This window comes from Rana temporaria, chromosome 2 (assembly GCF_905171775.1).
Source record: "Rana temporaria chromosome 2, aRanTem1.1, whole genome shotgun sequence".
NCBI lineage: Eukaryota > Metazoa > Chordata > Amphibia > Anura > Ranidae > Rana > Rana temporaria.
The window spans coordinates 46,158,879-46,179,700 of NC_053490.1; the positions used below are offsets into that span (position 1 = coordinate 46,158,879).

Below are 20,822 nucleotides of genomic sequence, written 5' to 3' on the forward strand. Positions count from 1 at the left end.
CAGTGTCATTTATACAGTAATCAGTGCATTTTTATAGCACTGATTACTGTATAAATGTCACTGGTGCCAAAAAAGTGTCCGATTTGTCCGCCGCAATGTCGCAGTCCCGCTAACAATCGCTGATCCCTGCCATTACCAGTAAAAAAAAAATGCCCTAGCTTTATTTGTGGGAAAAATGCCTAAAAGCTTTATTTGTGGGAAAAAATAACTTATGTTTGGGTACAACATCGCAAGACCGCACAATTGTCAGTTAAAACGACACAGTGGCAGTCATTAAGGGGGTAAATCCTTACATAGCTGAAGTGGTTAAAATGCCTTTTTTTCCTTTATTTTCTTTTGGTGATCTGGCCATTAAAGCGGAACTTAAGTAATTTTTTCCCTCTTTCCATCTATTAAATCTTCTGCCCTTGTTTTTGGGACTATATTACTACTGTATGTAATAATAGTAATGACCAACAAACTGAGGTGGGGTAAACTTGGGCGCAGGCCTTTATTACTGGTATTTAATATAACAATCATATTTTATTACCATATAGATAACCATATGTAAATATAAATACCCAGAGGCGATTAAGTTTGCATGTGTTGCGCTATATACGTTTTCATTCATTCATTCAAAGACATCAGTTATTTATTCAAACAAAAAAACAATACATTCATCAACCCAGCCACTACGACTCGGGTTGGGATTAATGCTTTATTCAAACACCCCTTGTTTAACATGAAAAACCAAGAGGGAGTACCACGTAATATTACAGGCCGTGACAAGGGAGGGGGAGGGGAGTTCACAGGTAAGAGCCGGTTCACACTGGGGTGACTTGTCAGGCGGCTCAGCCACCTGACGAGTCGCATCCCATTCAATGCAATGGAACCGTTCTAATAGGAGCGACGCAAGTCGCTCCGACTTAGAAAAAGGTTCTTGTACGACTTCGGGGGCGGCTCGGGGCGACCTGCATTGACTTCTATACAGAAGTAGTTTTGCAGGTCGCCTCTGAAGTCGTCTTTGGGACGACTTGCAGAGTCGCCCCCGAAGTCGTGCCGCGGAAGTGTGAACCGGCTCTAAGGGTCCTGTAAATCTGGTCACAGAGGAATTGTTGTAACCCCTTTAAATAACCTTTCCCCTTTCTGGAACATTCCTAAGAACCATGTGACCTTCCCTGTGACCTATCATTGGTTAACCTTTAACCTTTAACCTATTCGAATTCCGAAGGTGAAGTGTCTATATTGATCCCCAAGAAAACCAACCGCCTTTTGGGGGGCCTTTTGGGGGCTATTGTTTTTTCTTGTGCCAAAGGAATATTAAAAGATGCACAGATTTCAAGGAAAGATTTCAGGACATTCGAACAATCAGCAACAGAACTACCCAAGAAAAGGAAATCATCCAAGTAATGTAATAGAAAGGATGACCCTGAGTGCTCTTTAACCACCCACTCGAGGAACGTGGCAAATGACTCAAAATAGGTGCATGAGAGCGAGCTTCCCATTGGGAGGCATCGGTCAATGAAAAAGAACCCATCAAAAAAGAAACCTAAGGAGTTAAATGATAAAGGATTATTGGGTAATAAACGGAAGGCCGACTGAACATCCGCCTTTGCAAGGAACGTACCTTGACCCAACAAGCGGAGTTTAACCAGCGCATCCTCAAATGTGGAATAGTGTACAGATGCCATGTCCTCACAAATCTGATCGTTAAGAGAATCCCCTTTTGGAGCAGGCAGGTGATGTATTAACCGGAAAGACCCTCTCTCCTTTTTCAGAACCACCCCAAGAGGGGAAACTCTGAAATCGAGAACTGGGGGTTGAAAAAAGGGGCCAGAGATCCTACCCTCCTGTAGCTCCTTGAGAATTTTCTCCCTTACCACCTCAGGGAACTACAATGCTGATTTCATATTATTCCTAACCACGCAACCTTGACCTACAAAGGGGGGAAGTAAAAACCCCTCATTAAACCCTTCAAATAGCAGAAGGGCCATCTGTCTGTCTGTGTAGCACTGTAGCCACGGAAGCATTTTTCCCAACCTTTTTTGAAAAAGAGTCCCTATGCTGTGGCTGGTTGGCAACTGCCATTTTTTTTAAACATTTTGCGACAGGATGTGCTCCCCCGTAAAATGCGCACTCGTGCCTATATCTGCAGGAGCCTGGGAATTTGCGTATCGTTGAATGAAAAACATATCCCTTTCTTCTAGGAAGTACCCGGGGTTGATGTGAGGAGCTGAGGCCTTGGACTGAAAGCTCTTTGCGGGGGACAAAAGTTAAGCCACAGTCCAATGTCCTTCGTACCCCACGTCAAACTAGGATGCACAGACATCTTCTGGCAGAATGATTCATCAAAGGTGAACCAGGAGAGCCCGCAAAATTTTTTGTAAGCTTCTAAGACAATGTCCAAATGTTGCAACAGGCCTACGCTTTTTTTCAGGGCATTTTTCGCATATTATACTGGAGTATATTAGAAAAGCTTGCAACCAATTATTGAAATTCTTGAAAACCGGTCTACACCTGTCTTCCTTACCTTTATCCTACTTTTTATCACCTTTGAACAAAAATTCCCTAGATGACGGCAAAAGGGACAGAAGGTCCACAAACTCGCCCCTGACAATTTTGTCTTTTATAGCCAAGGACAAATGGTAACCCAAAGGGGATAAAGTACATAGGAGGGCCTCCCTAGCGCAAGATTCTGGGACATTGGTCGGGGGGGCCCAAGAAATTTCTTGTCAAAGGTGGTAAAATCTCAGCAGGGGAAACACTGTTACCCCCAAAATAAGAGCCCCTAGTGACCTCTGGGCTAGCCCAAACTGTGGCTGCAGAATTAACAACATTCTGACTCTGCATAGATGTATTGGCTTTCATACCTTCTATCAAGGAAGACAGTGAAGTGGTTAGTAAAGTTAACATTTTTAATTGTGCAAGATTGTCAGTACCTAGAGTGTTAGCAGCTGACAGTTGAGAGCACACAACAGGGATCTGCTGTGCCTCTAGAGGTGGAGGACTGCTGGAGCTCTGAACGCCTTCCCTGGATCCTGTACCTCTGTCGGACCAGGGAGCTGCTGCTAGGACCAGCCAGCTGAATGGATTCCCTGGAGTGGTTAGGTGCTGCGGATGCTGCCGAAGCTGATACCTGTGGGAAAGATAAAGTGGAGACAAGAGGGAGACAGCTGGGGGGAGCTGTGGAAGCAGAGCCACGCATTGCCCGCTGCCCACCGTTTGAAGCTCCCCCCGGGTGCTTCTATTCACCAGAGCAGCTCTTTTGGCACTAGGAAGAGGGTGACTGGCAGCGGGGGAAAATCTGCGCCTCTGGGACCTGCAGTACTGAGGAGTATCTTCCACCTCAGAAACAAGCGCGGGGGCACTTCTGGGCGCCGCCTCCGCCCGCCCTACGGCTGCACTAGCCAGTAAAGTTAGCCCATTTTTATTTATTTTTTGTATAAATGTAAAAGATTTTATGCCATGAGAATCGTGAGAGAATCGTGATCTTCATTCTAAGCAAAAAAAATCGTGATTCTCATTTTGGCCAGAATCGTGCAGCTCTACTGGGAGGGGGAACCAAGGGACAATACTCAAAGGTGGGTAGGGAGCAGAAAAGAAGGGTAACTCAGAAGGGTGGTGTTCCTGCACCTATTTTTTTAGGAAAAAAAAGCCCTGGGTGTAACCCATGCATGGTTATTGGGCACTCAGAGCTTCAGAGATCTTTCATGCACCCTTCCTCATTTTGCTTGGAAGTCTGCAGGCTCCTTTCATGAAGGATGACCCATAGAAAAAAGACAAAACTGTACTCCCTATATATTATTACAGCTGCTCATGTAAATGTGGCTTCCAGATTAACTCAGATTTTATGAACTGATTAGTGAATGCTGGAACAAAAACTAGAGCATAAGTGGAGTTGTTGCCCAGAGCAACTAAATAACTGTAACTTTATTGGTTAATGTTAATGTGAGCAACAACAAGGGTATACTGTTAATGTTACCTATTGTGTAGCTTGTCTCTTGTTTTTTAGTTCTCACCTCAGACACCATCTACATGGAGTTTGTATGGATTTTTCTACATACTTGATACAGACCAAAAATATAAAGGCAGACTAATAATAATATGCTCTGAATTGTTGAATATATCCTACATGTTAATCATAGTTACACCACACCCTAATTAATGATCACGACAAAGTCTCACACTATTTAATTATTTAAAAGAGACCTTCCCAGTAATCCCGTCAGCCACTACTGAATGTTTTGTCCCGACTTGCCTTGTGGTTATATATTCTGATGAATCTGATACATCTAGGTCATTGTGATAAGAAGTAAAGCATTCTGCCTTTACTCTGTGGACATCCATGTAAGGTTATCGGAACGTTAAAGGGGTTGTAAAGGTGTGTGTGTGTGTATATATATATACAATTTTAACCACTTGCCGACGGCGCACCGTCGAAATACGTCCACAAGGTGGCTCTGCTGGGCGAGAGCACGTAATATGACGTCCTCTCTCCCAGCCGCCACTAGGGGCGCTCGCCCCCGACTCCCGTGCGTGTGCCTGGCGGGCGCGATCACCGCCAGGCACACGCAATCGCTCGTTACAGAGCGGGGACCGGGAGCTGTGTGTGTAAACACACACCTCCCGGTCCTGTCAGCAGGGGAAATGCTGATCTTCGGTTCATACAATGTATGAACCGAGGATCAGTGTTTCCCCTAGTGAGGCCACCCCCCCCCCCCACAGTAAGAACACACCCAGGCATACTTAACCCCTTCCCCGCCCCCTAGTGTTAACCCCTTCACTGCCAGTGGCATTTTTATAGTAATCCAATGCATTTTTATAGCACTGATCGCTATAAAAATGCCAATGGTCCCAAAAATGTGTCAAAAGTGTCCGAAGTGTCCGCCATAATGTCGCAGTACCGAAAAAAAAAATCGCTGATCGCCGCCATTACTAGTAAAAAAAATATAATAAAAATGACATAAAACTATCCCCTATTTTGTAAACGCTATAACTTTTGCGCAAACCAATCAATAAACGCTTATTGCGATTTTTTTTACGAAAAATATGTAGAAGAAAACGTATCGGCCTAAACTGAGGAAAAAAAATGTTTTTTTTATATATTTTTGGGGGATATTTATTACAGCAAAATGTAAAAAATATTCATTTTTTTCAAAATTGTCGCTCTATTTTTGTTTATAGCGCAAAAACTAAAAACCGCAGAGGTGATCAAATACCACCAAAAGAAAGCTCTATTTGTGGGAAAAAAAGGACGCCAATTTTGTTTGGGAGCCACGTCGCATGACCGCGCAATTGTCTGTTAAAGCGACAGAGTCCCGAATTGCAAAAAGTACTCTGGTCTTTGGGCAGCAATATGGTCCGGGGGGTAAGTGGTTAAATAACAAACATATCATACTTACCTCCACTGTGCAGCTCGTTTTGCACAGAGAGGCCCCGATCCATGTCTTCTTGGGTTCCTCGGCGGCTGTCTCGGCTCCTCCCTGCAAGAGCTAACCCCCTTCTTGGGAAGCGCTCTCCCAAGGGGGTTATCTCCCGTGATACAGCCGACGGCTATAGCCGCCGACTGTATCACTCGGCCCCACGTCATTGATTTTATTGACAGCAGTGGGAGCCAATGGCTGCGCTGCGATCAATCTCCAATGACGAGCCACCTCAAGCTGGGGGAAACCATCGTTGGAACGAGCCACGGAGTTTTGTGGCTTAGGTAAGTAAAGCGGGGGGGCTGGGGGGGCCCGAGAGTGCAAGTCGTTTTTTCAACATAATGCATAGGTGAAAAAACACAAAGCTTTACAACCCCTTTAACTAAAGCTGACCATAAACTGATTGAAATTGTGGCAGTTCAAACGGGATTGGCCAATTTTCAATCAGTGTGTGGATGTCCCTGCTTGAGAGATGTCAGAGGGTCCTACTGTCATAACACAATGTAAAAAGCACAAGGTACTAAGTCTTGGGCTACCCACAACCAGGCAGACCCCAATAGCTATAAATGTGGTGGCAAGAATCCCAACTATATGGGACAGAGGAGGAAAGTATCTCACTACACGAGATGTGCCAGTACCTGACCACTGGAGAGCAGTTTACCTAAATATATATGTAGCGCCATGCTCCCAGTGAGTAGGCGCTATATGTTAATTTCTAGTTGCTTGAGCTGTAGTTTAGCTCAGAATAATTATGCTATATTGTTGGTTCTGTCTCAGTTAAGCTGGGTTGTACAATTTTCCCCTTGACGGTGGGTGACGCTCTTACCACAGGTCAAGGTTGGAAAGTCAGCAGGCTGGATGCATTGGGTATCTTTTTCCCAGAAGCCAGGGCAGGGGGCTTGGTCAACCCGCTGTGCATTCTGGGGAGGGGTACTTAAGGAACAGATGCCGTTTTGGTGGGATTCGTCTTGCGATCCTGACCTGAGGGCCCTCCTGGCCTCAGGGATGTGTGAGCTGTTTCGTAGCCTTGGGGCCGGCTGGCCCAAGGCCTCGCAACTGAGAGTAGGCCCAGAAGTCTCTGGGGCCTACTAATCCAGGGATGGTCTTTCGCTACCTTACCTACAGAAGGAAGCTGAACCAGTGGGATTCAATTGATGGACGTACCCTGGTAAATTTATCTCACCGCGCTGCTGGTCCGGCTGAAAGGTTCTGGCACCGTGAGTCGTGTACTTTATTGAAACTATACAAAGTGTGCGAGTGGTTACGCGTTCTTGTGGCAGAAGATCGTGGGTCTTTGACGAGCTTCGCACCAGCTGCTAGGCCAGTGAGAGTAGGCCTATCTGGTGGTTGCTGAAATCCAGCGTGGAGCTGAGTTAATCCTCTGGATCTAAGTTGTACCCATGTTCCGCAAAGCAAAGGCACCTGATTTTTTCCCATCCCTACCCCTCTTTTGGAGAGCATTGTTTAATAAAACCCTTGAAAGAAACCTTGTGTTTGGTGCAGACATTCTTACGGACAACTCTTCAAGGAGAACCCCTGAAACAACGTATGGAACAGTAAGGTAACGGCAGGCCCAAATCTAAACCAGCAGCTCCTTCGGGGGTAGTGCTACATATAGACCGTTAACTTACCTTAGATAAACCGCTCATCACTGGTCAGGTACTGGCACACGAGATATTTTCCTCCTCCCATATAGCTGGGATTCTTGCAACCACATTTATAGCCATTGGTGTCTTCCTGGTTTTGGGTCGCCCAAGAGGCGCATTGCGGGCGGTATTACCGCGGTTTCCCATTGTTTTAAATGGGAAGGAGCGGTAAAGGAGCGGTATACATACCGCTCCTCTCACCGCTCCAAAGATGCTGCTTGCAGGAGATATTTTTAGCTCTGTAACGCCTGAAAAACTCCTCAGTGTGAAGGGGGCCTTAGATAGAGTTGAGGATTCCAATCCTGACCTAGCCTTCCTGAAAGAAGAGTGAAGGACTGGACTTTGGGCACCACTAAGTCTCTGTAAGTGTATGAGGAAACTATGTGAAAACATCCTAATAGCAATAAGAAGAGGAAAATGGACAGCCGCACTCCGGGAAAACTTTAAAAGAAAGTTGTCTTTATTTTCAAACTGGAACATGTATAGTCACCGCAACCACAAAACAGGACAGCCGACGCGTTTCACACTTAACTAGTGCTTAGTCATGGCTAAAATATGGTTCAAATACAACAAAATTTATACTAAACATCAAATCAAACATGTGATTTCTTTCGGCCTATGGCATCATAGAATTAATTAAAAGTGATACACGCCCGAAATCAAAGCAATTAGAGAAAACACGTGTATGTAAAGACCAAATCCATCTTTAACCCTACAAAATACAAAATACATACATAGATTTCAAAAATGAAGAAAAAAGGTAAAAAATAATAATATATGATATAATAAAATATAATGATAAAGTATTCCCACAATGTCTACTGGAATAACATATATGTGTGTAGGTTAAACAAACCTAAACACAAGTTTGTATATACATAAAGACCAAATATATAGGTGTAATATGGTATAAATATAAATATATATGTAAGCAAACGATATAAATATAAAGAAATGTATTATAAGAATAAAAGGTGAAATAATTGTGTACCCCATGTATATGAGTATGCGTATAAAAGTGTATAAATATATATAAGTGTGCATAGGCTCACATCCGTCAATTATATTGTGAAATAATGAGAACATAATATATGATTTTTTTTTTTATATATATACCGTATGTATATATATATGGGGATAACACTAAAAGTGAAAAAGAAGAGAGTGCGTGCTGAAGTGCTATAGAATATATACCAAACCGAGATTCTAAATGTGAACATGTGAATTAAACAGAAAGGTATATATATATATATATATATATATATGGAGTTCAGACCAGTGTTGGATATATCACATATGTGAGAAGATAGTGATACAAGAATGAAATCTATTAGTGAATCTATTGTGAACATGGGTTTCCAAAATTATGGAAACCAGAGACCATACATGGATAGATAAAAAGATCGAAAAAGATATTTACTTCAATTAAAATATGTCTTATTCTTATTCTTATCCTCTTCCCTTCTTTTTCTGCCTAAGGCCCCATACACACGAGAGGATTTATCCGCGGATACGGTCCAGCGGACCGTTTCCACGGATAAATCCTCTATAGGATTTGCGCGGATTTCCATGCGATGGAGTGTACTCACCATCGAATCAAAATCCGTGCCAAAATCCTCTGGCGATGACGTGTCGCGCCGTCGCCACGATTATGACGCGGCGACGTGCGCGACGCTGTCATATAAGGAATTCCACGCATGCGTCGAATCATTACGACGCATGCGGGGGATCCCTTCGGACGGATGGATCCGGTGAGTCTGTACAGACCAGCGGATCCATCCGTTGGGATGGATTCCAGCGGATAGATTTGATAGCATGTCATCAAATATTTATCCGCTGGAAATCCATCCCAGGGGATAAATATCCGCGGAAACAGATCCGCTGGAGTGTACACACCATAGGATCTATCCGCTGAAACCCATTTGCTGGGATTTATCTGCGGATGGATTCTATCGTGTGTATGGGGCCATACACATGTAGATATGCAATATTGCGATCCTTTGAGATCCTTCATATTGGAATAGACTTACAACTCATTCTATATATATATATGTACATATATACCCATAATATATATATACTGTATATATATATATATATATATATATATATATATACTATTATCTATTCTTCCCTGAAGAAGATAATAGTATATATCCATATATTCGAAACGCGTTGGATCAGCTGTCTGACACCTTCAGGAACCTCTACATTAGGTCCTCGGGGGTTCACATGCAGATACTGTCTATCATTTTTACATGTGCACTGTGATTCTATGTACCATTGTTTTTAATTATCTACTACTCAGTGGTTTATGTCTGTATGTATTTTTTCTGTGTAATTTTTGTGTATTTTTTCTATATTTTGTATTAAATATATTTTTTATATATTTTTGATTCTATTTATTGCCCATAAAATCCCAACTCTTTGAGGTAACTTCCGTTTTTGATTTACTAGGGATGGTGGCAATTTACATGCCAGATTGCTGGGAGTACACTTTTTTCTTGTACAAAATAACTGGGCTAACTTTACTGTTTAGTTTTTTTATTCATTCATTAAAGTATTTTTTACATACCATACTTTATCCAAAACTGGTGGGTAGTCCATACTTCATAGTAACATGAGTTATATGGCTTGTAGACTTCAGTGCTGGTATATGCAGAGGTGCTGATCAGTCCTTACTACAGAACTATTTGCCGGATTCTATGAGCAAAGCCATGAATGTGTCACTCATTTAAAGGCCGGAGAATGGCTTTTGTCTCCGTCTGTCTGCTACAGCAAATTATTTCCAGACCATTGAGTGTTCCCAGCTGGAGGAATGCCAAAACAAACTGCACAGATGTTGGGGATTCCCAATGGATTCACATGTGTTTGTTTTATTTTTTGGTCGGGAATCAATATGAGGTGGAGATCGTGGATAATTGTGGTACCTTTCAATGGCATACACCACGCTTTCTGGGTATCGGCAATCGGCATCTCACAAACGATGGTACAACCAGGTATAAAGAGACCCCTTCAAAGCTGTAGAGGTCCAGCCATATTTGTGTAGCGCCTGGATACTTTCAGAGCCGGTGCTATGTAAATTTAGGGGGAAGGATTCCGAGAAATAGTTAGCTCTGAGTTCATCTGATCGTTTAAATTTGGGTCTCTGCTCTAGCTTTGCTGTGCTGTGGGCTGTCCTTTTGGCCGGGGACTCCTGATACCCCCGGACGGCAGGTGGCAGCAGTGTGGTCAAATGTTCTGAGTGCCACTCCTTTGCGGCCAGTCGGGGGTGTCGGCAACCACGCTGTGCATGCTGGGGAGGGGTATAAAGGGGCAGACGCCATTACCTCGAGGTTCCTCCTCTTGTGGCGCCCACAATTGGGGTAGCCATTCCACAACACCCCCGCATATGACCCTCCTGGCCGGGGTGTGCGTGGGCAGCAGTGTTCCTGGACCACGTTGGCCCGGATCGATTGATCCACTGTGTGGGCCCAGTAGTCGACTGGGTCCCCAATTTGGAAGGGGTCCCGAGCTGTCCGTCCAATTGGAGGAAGCTGACCGATGAGGAGTCTGTCAGGGGGATACCAAGCACGTGGCTGATGTTCCAGGAGGGGCCTGTCCATTCATCGGGGGACCACCTGAGTTCTGACAGGCTGGATGTTGGTCGCCTGTTAGCAGGGCCGCCATCAGGGGGGTACAGGCAGTACACATGTAAGGGGCCCGGAGGTCCCCAGGGGCTTCGTACGCCTTCGGATCTTAGATCCACGAACGTAGGAGCGGCCGTCGCATTTTCTAACGTCGTCTGTAGTCGGCTTTTTCCGTCGTATAGTTAAAGCTGGTATTTTGCGGCGTATAGATAGACTTGTGTTAAGACCATGTTAAGTATGGCCGTCGTTCCCACGTTGAAATTTGAAATTAAAATTTTTTTTGCGTAAAACGTCGTCCGTGAATAGGGATGGACGTAACTCACGTCTAAGTTAAAAAAATGACGTCCTAGCGACGTCATCTAGCGCAATGCACGGTGGAAAATTTTGGGACAACGCATGCGCAGTTCATTCGGCACAGGGACGCACTTCATTTAAATGAATCACGCCCCCTAATCGCCGATTTGAATTCCGCCGCCAGAAATACACTACGCTGCCGTAACTTACGGCGCGAAATCGTTGAGGATTTGAAAATCCGCCAGGTAAGGTACGGCGGCGTAGCGTATCTCTGATACGCTGCGCAGATGTAATTCTCTCTGGATCTGGCCCTATGCATTTACACCCTACTTTAGTCCTTCTTCACACAACTTTTCAAATGGGGCGTTTTACACTAATGAGACCTATAGACAAATATTGAGTCATCCAGTAACAGCTTTCATTATCCTGTGAGATGGAAGAAATTGTCATTTCTATTCTTCATTGATTCTAAAGGCAAATGGCCTAGAAACACAAGAAGCATTGTGTATCCTGCCATTCATGAGCAGTCAATGCATGGTGCACAGGAAAATCACAGAATAATTCATTATTGTTTGGCTACATGTGTACAGAGGAATAAATAAATGAATAAATATGAATGAATAAATAGAGGAGGAATAAATAAATTGAAAAAAAAAAAAAGACTGGTCTAATGTCGCGTACACACGATCATTTTTCGGCTTGTAAAAAATTACGTTTTTCAGCCTCTAGAAAAAACTAAGTTTTTTCCAACTTCATCATTAAAACGACGTTCCCCACACACGATCGTTAAAAAAAAAATGCTCTAGCAAATCACGGTGATGTACAACACGTACGACGGCACTATAAAGGGGAAGTTCCATTCGGATGATGCCACCCTTGGGGCTGCTTTAGCTGATTCCGTGTTAGTAAAAGACGATTCGCGCTTTTCTGTCTATTACAGCGTGATGAATGTGCTTACTCCATTATGAACGGTAGTTTTACTAGAACGAGCGCTCCCGTCTCATAACTTGCTTCTGAGCAAGCGCAGGTTTTTAACGTCGTTTTAGCCCACGCACGATCATTTTTTACAACCCGAAAAACGACATTGTTTAAAACGACGTTAAAAAATGCAGCATGTTCAAATTTTTTTTTTTTTTCGTTTTTCAGAACCCAAAAAATTATGTGAAGCCCACACACGATCATTTTAAATGACATATTTTTTTAAAACGTCGTTTTTTTCATGCGGAAAAATGATCGTGTGTAAGGGTCCGTTCACATCAGCAGGCCACTATGGTGCACATAATGCGCAAGCCAGTATTGCAGTGGTTGGTTTTTTTTAACGTCATTCAACCACTTTCACCCTCTTCCTGCACAGGCCAATTTTCAGCTCTCAGCGCTCTCACACTTTGAATGACAATTGTGCGATCATACAATAAAAAAAAAAAAAAATCCCACACAAATAGAGCTTTCTTTTGATGGTATTTAATTACTGTTGGGTCTTTTATTTTTTGTTAAAAAAAATAAAAAATCTTAAAGGTTTTCTTAGTTCCTGTTAGTAAATTTTGTATATAAGTAAATGTTCTTTTTCTTGCAAATTTTTTTTTCTCCTTCTCTGATGAGGTGGCACTGAATGGCACTGATTGGGTGGCACTAATAATAAGGTACTGATATGCCGCACAGATGGGCACTGATATGCAGCACTGATGAGCATTGATGGGTGGCACTGATAGGTGGCTCTGGTGGGCACTGATGGGCACGGGTGGGCAGCACTGATTGACACTGAAAGGCAGCACTAATGGGCACTGATGGGGCTGTACTGTAATCAGGGCACTGATGATCTGTACATGTGTCCCCTGCGAGGAGATGCCGCAGATCGGCTCTCCTTGCCTCACACTCTGTCAGTGTGAGCCGATAAACGGCACTTCCATGTTTTACATGTGACCGGCTGTGATTGCACACATCTGATCACATGCAGCGTCATCGGCTCTTTACCTCGATCGGGGTGGCGCCGTGTCCTAGGAACACGGTGCGCCTGTGATCACTGCACTGCGTGCCCCTGCATTCGCAAGAGCTGCCGTTCTAGGGTGCCATCATATGACGTTGTCCCAGAACGAGAGCGAATCAAGCCCGCCGTCATTTTACTATACGGGAAGTGGTTGAATTACACTTCAACTCCTATAGGTGTGTTGTAGTGGGTTGCAGCACTTTGTAACACACTGCATTTCAATGAAAATGTACAGTGTACAGAACGCTGGTGTGAACAGTGCCCATATATAGCAAGGCTTTTTGTATTGTCTTTGTGTTGTATTTGCATTGGCAATGTTGCCCAATATTGTGGCTTTTGGGAATATATATTATAATTAAATATTTTCTGCCTAAATTTTGCTTAAGGGCCCTTTCACACGGGCTGATCTGTGATGACCCAATCCTTACATATCAACTTGCTCAGCGGGGATCGGCCCTAAAAAGTCAGCAGCTACAAATACTAAAGCTGGTGACTTTTATTATTAGGGCACTTACCTGTCCAGGGAACGCCACGATGTCGGCACCTCAGCCGATCTTCAGATCAGGATGCTTTTGCCGCCATTCCAGGTAAGGAAGTGCCTTTTGGCTTCACTGTTGGTTCCCTACTCCGCATGAGTGAAGAGCGATGCGTGTTCTCATTGGGCCGGCGGCGAGGGAAAAGGTGGCAAATGCTCATATATTACTTTTTTAATGAAGATAATGGGCTGGATTCAGATACATTGGCGTATCTGTCCTCCCGGCGTAACGTATCTGAGATACGTTACGTCGCTCTAACTTTGGGCGCGAGTTCTTTATTCAGAAAGAACTTGCGCCCTTAGTTACGGCGGCGTAACGTATGTGTTGCGGCGTAAGGCCGCGTAATTTAAATGGGGATGTAGGGGGCGTGTTTTATTCAAATTTGTGTTGACCCTGCGTTTTTTACGTTTTATTTGAACGGCGCATGCGCCGTCCGTAAAATATCCCAGTGTGCATCGCAAGGACGTCATTGCTTTCGACGTGAACGTAAATTACGTCCAGCCGTATTCGCGAACGACTTACGCAAACAACGTAAAATTTCAAAACTCGGCGCGGGAACGACGGCCATACTTAACATTAGCTACCCATCATATAGCAGGGGTAACTATACGCCGGAAAAAGCCGAACACAAACGACGTAAAAAAAAAGCGCCGGGCGGTCGTTCGTTTCTGAATCGGCGTAAATCCTAATTTGCATATTCCTTGCGTAAAAGATACGGAAGCGCCACCTAGCGGCCAGCCTGAAATTGCAGCCTAAGATCCGACGGTGTAAGACATTTACACCTGGCGGATCTTAGGGAGATCTATGCGGAACTGATTCTCTGAATCAGGCGCATAGATACGACCGGCCGGACTCAGAGATACAACGGCGTATCAGGAGATACGCCGTCGTATCTCTTTCTGAATCCGGCCCAATATGTTTATGGAGCATGAAAGGCCAGAAAGAGGTCATACATGAGTCAGGAGACAGAGTAGAGGCTCTGCTATAGCTTCATGAAAGGGCGTCCCTCACTACAAACAACCCCCTGGTGACTAGCTGTACTGGGGAAGATTTTCGGGAATAAATGGTCATAATAGCTCCTACTAAATTGTGTTGCTCATACTCATTTCAGTGTTCCTAAACCCCCAACAGTAAAATCAAACTGTATATGCAGTAAAACATGCTTGTTATGCTCACTGTGGAACCTAAGGGGTTAATCCTCTGCATTGTTTAAAAAGGCTGTTTGATCCTGTCTTCTCCGATCCTCCCATGCTTCCACACAGGGGTGGACTGACAACTCCTGAGGCCCCCGGGCAATAGGAGATTATGGGGCCCCCGGGTAATAGGTGATTATGGGGCCCCCAGGCAATAGATTATTGGGCCACACAGTATACACACACAAATACTGTATGCATACACAGTATACACACACAGTATACATACACACAGAATACACATACATACACTGAAAAGGTACTGGAGAGGCGGGGCAGCTATAATCTTGGGATTTTTAGACCAAAAGGATGTCGGTAAGGGACATTTCAGGGACAGATGTAAAAAAAAACACAGATTTTTACATACTGTCCCTGATTTTCCTGAGGCTGGCAACCCTGATGGGGCCCCCTAGTGGCATGGGGCCCTCTGGCAGTGCCCGAGTGCCCAAATGGTCAGTCCGCCCCTGCTTCTAGAGGCTATGGGACAAACTGCACATGCTCAGCTTGGTGTGTGTTGCTAAAGAGTTTTATTTTTCCTTGGGAGGATGCATGTGATCAGCACAGGGCCAATCAACACTGTCCAGACAGAGGGTCAGGGGTTCCGCAGCCTTATAGGACAGTCGGAGCAGAATGAAAACTCCTCCTACAAGCTTTAACCAGACACTGATAGAAGTCACAAGCAGTTTCTATTTACTAAATAAATTGCATTTCCATATTTTGTGTACTGGGGGAGACCAGATATAGTGAATGCCGAGTCCTGGGCTTGGTAAAACACTTTAATTTCTTTATTTTTCCCACCAGGCATGCATCTGTATTTCTGGAACCGGGTCCAGACAGAATAGGACGAGTTTATAAGAAGGCTATCTACAGACAATACACCAATTCCGATTATACAGAAGAAGTGAGTAAGCCAGCCTGGCTAGGGTTCCTGGGTCCCACCATAAAGGCCGAGGTTGGAGACACCATCATTGTTCATCTGAAGAATGGTGCTTCCCGGCCATACACGTTACACCCACACGGGGTCTTCTATAAGAAGGATTCAGAGGGTAAGCGTCTTCACATTGCTTCTTGATATGTAATTATGTGTTTAAAGTTTGCAGGGCTAAAGGTGAACTCCAAGGAAGGTATGAAAGACACAAACTAATATATGCCCCTTGCACTCGGGAGCGTCTAGCTACACCGCACCGCATTCTAACTGCACTGGAGTTTAGATCTGCAGCGGGTGTCAATATTAACCTAATGACACTCTAAACTCAGGTTGCAAACGCATGGATCTAATGATACAGAGGTACCATGCGATCTGGTTGCAGTAAGTTTCCTAAAGTAGTGCATGTGCTACTTTCGGTGCGATCTCAGCCCCTTTAAAATGACTGGACTGAAATCGCACTGCACAGAACTGCATGTGCACTTCACAGGAGTACACATTCCTGTGCGATTCCCGGTGTAAACGACCATAAGGGGTGAGTATGCAGAACACAAGTCTTCTGCATTTAAGGGTTCACACCAGACACATAGCTGCTCTAACACAAGCACCACTTTGTTAGGAGGGTAGTTTTAAAGTGATATTAAAGTTTTATTGTTTTTTTCTAACCACTTGCTGATATACATAGGCAGAATGACTCTCCTGCGCAAACTGGCGTATCTGTACATCAGCCCGTAAAATCAGGATAACACGGCATGCCCACGGGTCCTGCAGACTCTATGTCCGCCGGCGGCCCACGATCGCGGCAAGGAGAGGCAGAACGGGGAACTGCCTATGTAAACAAGGCATTTCCCTGTTCTGCCTAGTGACATCACAGGGATCTACTGCTCCCAGTGATCGGGAACAGTGATCTCTGTCATGTTTCAGTAAGCCCATCCCCCCTACAGTTAGAACACGCTGAGGGAACACACTTAACCCCTTAATCGCCCCTAGTGTTAACACCTTTCCTGCCAGTGTCATTTTTTTCATTGATCAGTGCATTTTTAGCTCAGGTAGGAGCCAAGACGGTTGTAGACTAGGCGTTCTAGAAGTTTTGAGGTGAATGAGAGCAATGAGATGGGCCTTAAGTTGTTCAGGGGTCCAGTGAGGGCCTTTTAATTATGGGAGTGATCTGTGCATATTTTAGAGGGGAGGGGAAGGTGCCACTAGAGAGGGAGAGATTGAAGATGTGAGTGAGGGAGCATAGCATAGAAGAAGTGACCATAGTAGTTGTGAGGGAACAGGGTCCAAGAGACAATTGGTTAGGTGGGCATCGGAGAAAAGTTTTGTAACCTCTTCAATAGTAGCCAAATCAAAAAATTAAAGTGCTATTAGGCAAGGTATGTTGGGTGGGGAAGATGCACGCACAGTGGAGGTGTCCTCACGAATTGCATCAATCTTATCTTTGAAGTGATTGGCAATCTCTTGGGCAGTGAATGATGAATTATTGGGTAGAAGGGGTGGGGGGACGAAGCAGAGTGTTAAAGGTTGAGAAGAGCCGACGGGGACTGGATGACAGGGTATTAATAAGGGAGACAAAGTAGGCTTGTTTGGCAGCATACAAATGGTGTCTCTGGCTAGAGTAAAAAAAACTTCGTGTAAGAACACCGTGGAAGCAGTCAGTAGTTAATCGGCTCTTAGGTGTCAACCTTTTGCTGGCTCCGTGTTGGGGTCCAGCCTTTATGGCGGTGCACTTAAGTACTGTCTCTTTAATGTAGCGCCCTGCTTTTGATGACCAGGCACTATGTTTAAATTTAGTGTATGTCTGAGCTGGTAGTTAGCTCAGACTTTGGGATGATTAGGGCTAAATCAGCCTCTGTTCCGGCTATGGCTGTGTTTGAAGGACTTCCCACTGTTGCCTGTAGGTGGTGTTACCACCCCAGGCCAATGTTGTGATACAAGCAGGTCAGAGTGTATTGGGTGCTTTCCCCCGGGAACAGCCCAGTGAGAGTGGTCTCCCCGCAGGGCATGCTGGGGAAAGGTACTTAAGGGGCAGACACCATTTTTGGGGGCTTTTTGCCTTGTGGCCCTTCTGGCTCGAGGTATGTGATGGTTAATTTTTAGCCGCTGGGCCACGTTGGCCCGAGGCTGCATCCCTGCCACGTAGGCCCAGTTGTCCTGACTGGGGCCTGCACTTTGGAGGTGGTCCTGCGCTGTCTGTCCTAAGGGAGGAAGCCCCTCAATGGAGGAAACCAGAGGATAAGTTGAGAAGTTTAGCTGTAGTTGAGCTGCTAACATTTACAGGAATGTTGAAGTCACCAAGAATGATAGTGAGTATTTCAGAGGAGAGAAAGTAGGGTAGCCAGGCAGCAAAGTCATCAAGAAAGTGCGATACTGGTCCGGCAGGCCAATAAATTGCTGCAATCCTTGGAGAAATGGGAGAAAACAGACAGATACAGTGCATCTCGAAAGAAGAGAGGGATAGGAAGGACTTGGAAGGTGCTTTGTGGGGATAGAAGGAATCCAACTCCAACTCCAAGCCAGGTTTCGGTTATGGTGAGTATGTTAAAGCCATGAGAGATGAAGAGGTCATGTACCGATGTTAGCTTGATAGAGCTAAGGGGGGGGGGGATGCTGCATTGTAAAGGTTTTATTTTTTCTTAAAGCGGAGGTTCACCCTTAGAGAGCACATTTTCCCCTTAGATTAATGCTCGTTTTGTCTAGGGGAATCGGCTAGTTGTTTTAAAATATGATCCGTACTTACCGTTTACGAGATGCATCCTCTCCGTCGCTTCCGGGTATGGGCTGCGGAAATGGGCGTTCCTTCTTGATTGACAGTCTTCCGAGAGGCTTCCGACGGTCGCATCCATCGCGTCACGATTTTCCGAAAGAAGCCGAACGTCGGTGCGCAGGCGCAGTATAGAGCCGCACCGACGTTCGGCTTCTTTCGGCTACGAGTGACGCGATGGATGCGACCGTCGGAAGCCTCTCGGAAGACTGTCAATCAAGAAGGAACGCCCGCTCCCGAAGACCCATACCCGGAAGCGACGGAAGAAGATGCATCTCGAAAACGGGTAAGTACAGCTCATATTTTAAAACAAATAGCCGATTCCCCTATACCAAACAAGCAGGAATCTAAGGGGAAAAGGGCACAAATTAAATAAATGGGTGAACTCCCGCTTTAAATTAACAAACAAATGTGCTTCTGGAAGAATGGTCAAACATTCCCATAGACACACTCCTAAACCTTGTGGACAGCATTCCCAGGAGGGACTAAAGCTGTTATATCTGCAAAGGGTGGGCCATCTCAATATTGAACCCTACGGACTAAGATTGGGATGCCATTAAAGTTCATGCGCGTCCTAATATTTTTGACAGTATAGTGTATATAATGTGTAGTAATATTTCTACAAATGGTAACCTTTTATGTATATTTATGTATTTCATATTACAGTATAATCTTATCAGATTTGATGCAACAGATTTGTGCATGGAGATAACCCAGTTATATAGGAGAGCGTGAAGAATTGCAAAGATTTACTAATATTAGGATCATTGGTTACAGAATGTTGAGAAAGTTAATAAATATAATACATCATGTAATAAAGTTTACAGGAAGAGTTTAAAGCTCATGATCCTAAGTCATGAGGCAATAGATCAGAAATAACTTATGGAACTTCCTTAAAAATGTACAGAGTTCGCTCTTCATGGTTGACATACAGTGAACTTGACATTACCTTAGGTTAATCATGCAGGAATAGATTTCTCCCGTTCAGCTCTGCCAGCTATTATATTCTTAAAGCTGCCACCCACAGCTCCCAGAAAACCCAAACAATGCCTGCATCTGATTGGATGCAGTTACTCTTTGGTCATCGATCTTCATCCTGGTCTAAAAATCGACTTTTTTCATGCAGGGTCGTGCCTACAGGACCATTTGTTTGAATTTTGAGCTGTGTCTGGTGGGCTTCAGTCTTGCAAATTAACTTTGATTCCCTTTTACATGGGCGGAATGATCAGGTTGGCCTGTTGGTTTTTAAAACGGATTTGATTAAAACTTCCATGTTAGTCAACGGCTAGCCCAATGTAAATATACTTGTGTCCGGTTACATCTGTCGTGTCCATCCAGGTAAACGTGATGGATCGTTGCTCATTTGGTATAAATGGATGCAGGCCTATTTTTCTCCAGTTACTCATAGATCCAACATGGGTCCCCATCAGGGGTCAAGTCCTGGGGGAAAAAGTGTGGGAACTCTCACCCAAGATGCACTCCCCCACCAAAAAAAAAAAAAATCATATGCTCATATGCATAATTACTAAACCGCATGTTTTAATTACTAAAAGCAAGTTCTTTCTAAATCCCGCGATAACTCGTGGCAGACCTCCGCAATGTCTCCTGGGAACAATGACAAAAGCTCCCAGGAGACATTGCGGCATTGAGGAAGTGATGGAATACCCCCACACTACCCGATGAATCCATATACAGGAAACAGCCAGTAACATAAAGGATTACTAAGGTTCGCCTGCCCCTGACAGTGACTCGAGCTGGGCATCGCCGCTTAGTGAAGGATTGGCTCGGGCGGCTCGGCTGCTCTAGTCCTGCAAAGAGAACTGCGTTCCTGCTGTGAAAAAAGTGCAGGAACTCCGTTCCCACGCGTTCCCACAGGACTTGAGCCCTGGTCCCCATTTGTAGATGTAGAAAAAAACTGTGTAGCAATTTCCTCCTGGATGTATTGGGTTCTCCGTTTTTGTGCAACAACTCTGCAAACATCTTTGTCCCTTCTGACACACCTTGCTGGGTAGAAGTACAAACACCTATACATACACAAAATAAATACATCCTGCTCACAGCTATGAATAGGCACCAGGAAATGGACACCAGACTGATTAGAAGCTATGCAAGAATTAATTAGTCAGTGAAGGAAAGTGTTATGACTCTTAACAAAGTAGCAGTTATTAGCACTGGGTTATAGTGGCTCACAATAAACCATTTGAGTACATCAAGCAGAGACTCATATCAGCAATAAACAGTTTCAAGAATGATAAACAACTGCGAGACAGTTTTCCTGCCTGAAAGCAATCAGTGAACGTCCCAAAGTGCACTTTGTGTAACCTACAAATTGTGTTTCTGGCTAGAGTGAAAAAAAACTTGGTGCATGAACACCGTGGAAGCAGTCAGTAGTTAATCGGCTCTTAGGTGTCAACCTTTTGCTGGCTCCGTGTTGGGGTCCAGCCTTTAT

General features: G+C 44.5%; 1 protein-coding gene across 1 annotated transcript in view; it reads left to right on the top strand.

Annotated features, from left to right (window-relative positions):
* HEPHL1 (hephaestin like 1) overlaps nucleotides 1–20,822 on the top strand; it is a 160,312-nt gene that overhangs the window by 14,199 nt on the left and 125,291 nt on the right. The window contains exon 2 of the mRNA XM_040340156.1: nucleotides 15,486–15,730. Coding sequence (XP_040196090.1) covers nucleotides 15,486–15,730 — 245 coding nt within the window. The remainder of the gene's footprint in view (nucleotides 1–15,485; nucleotides 15,731–20,822) is intronic.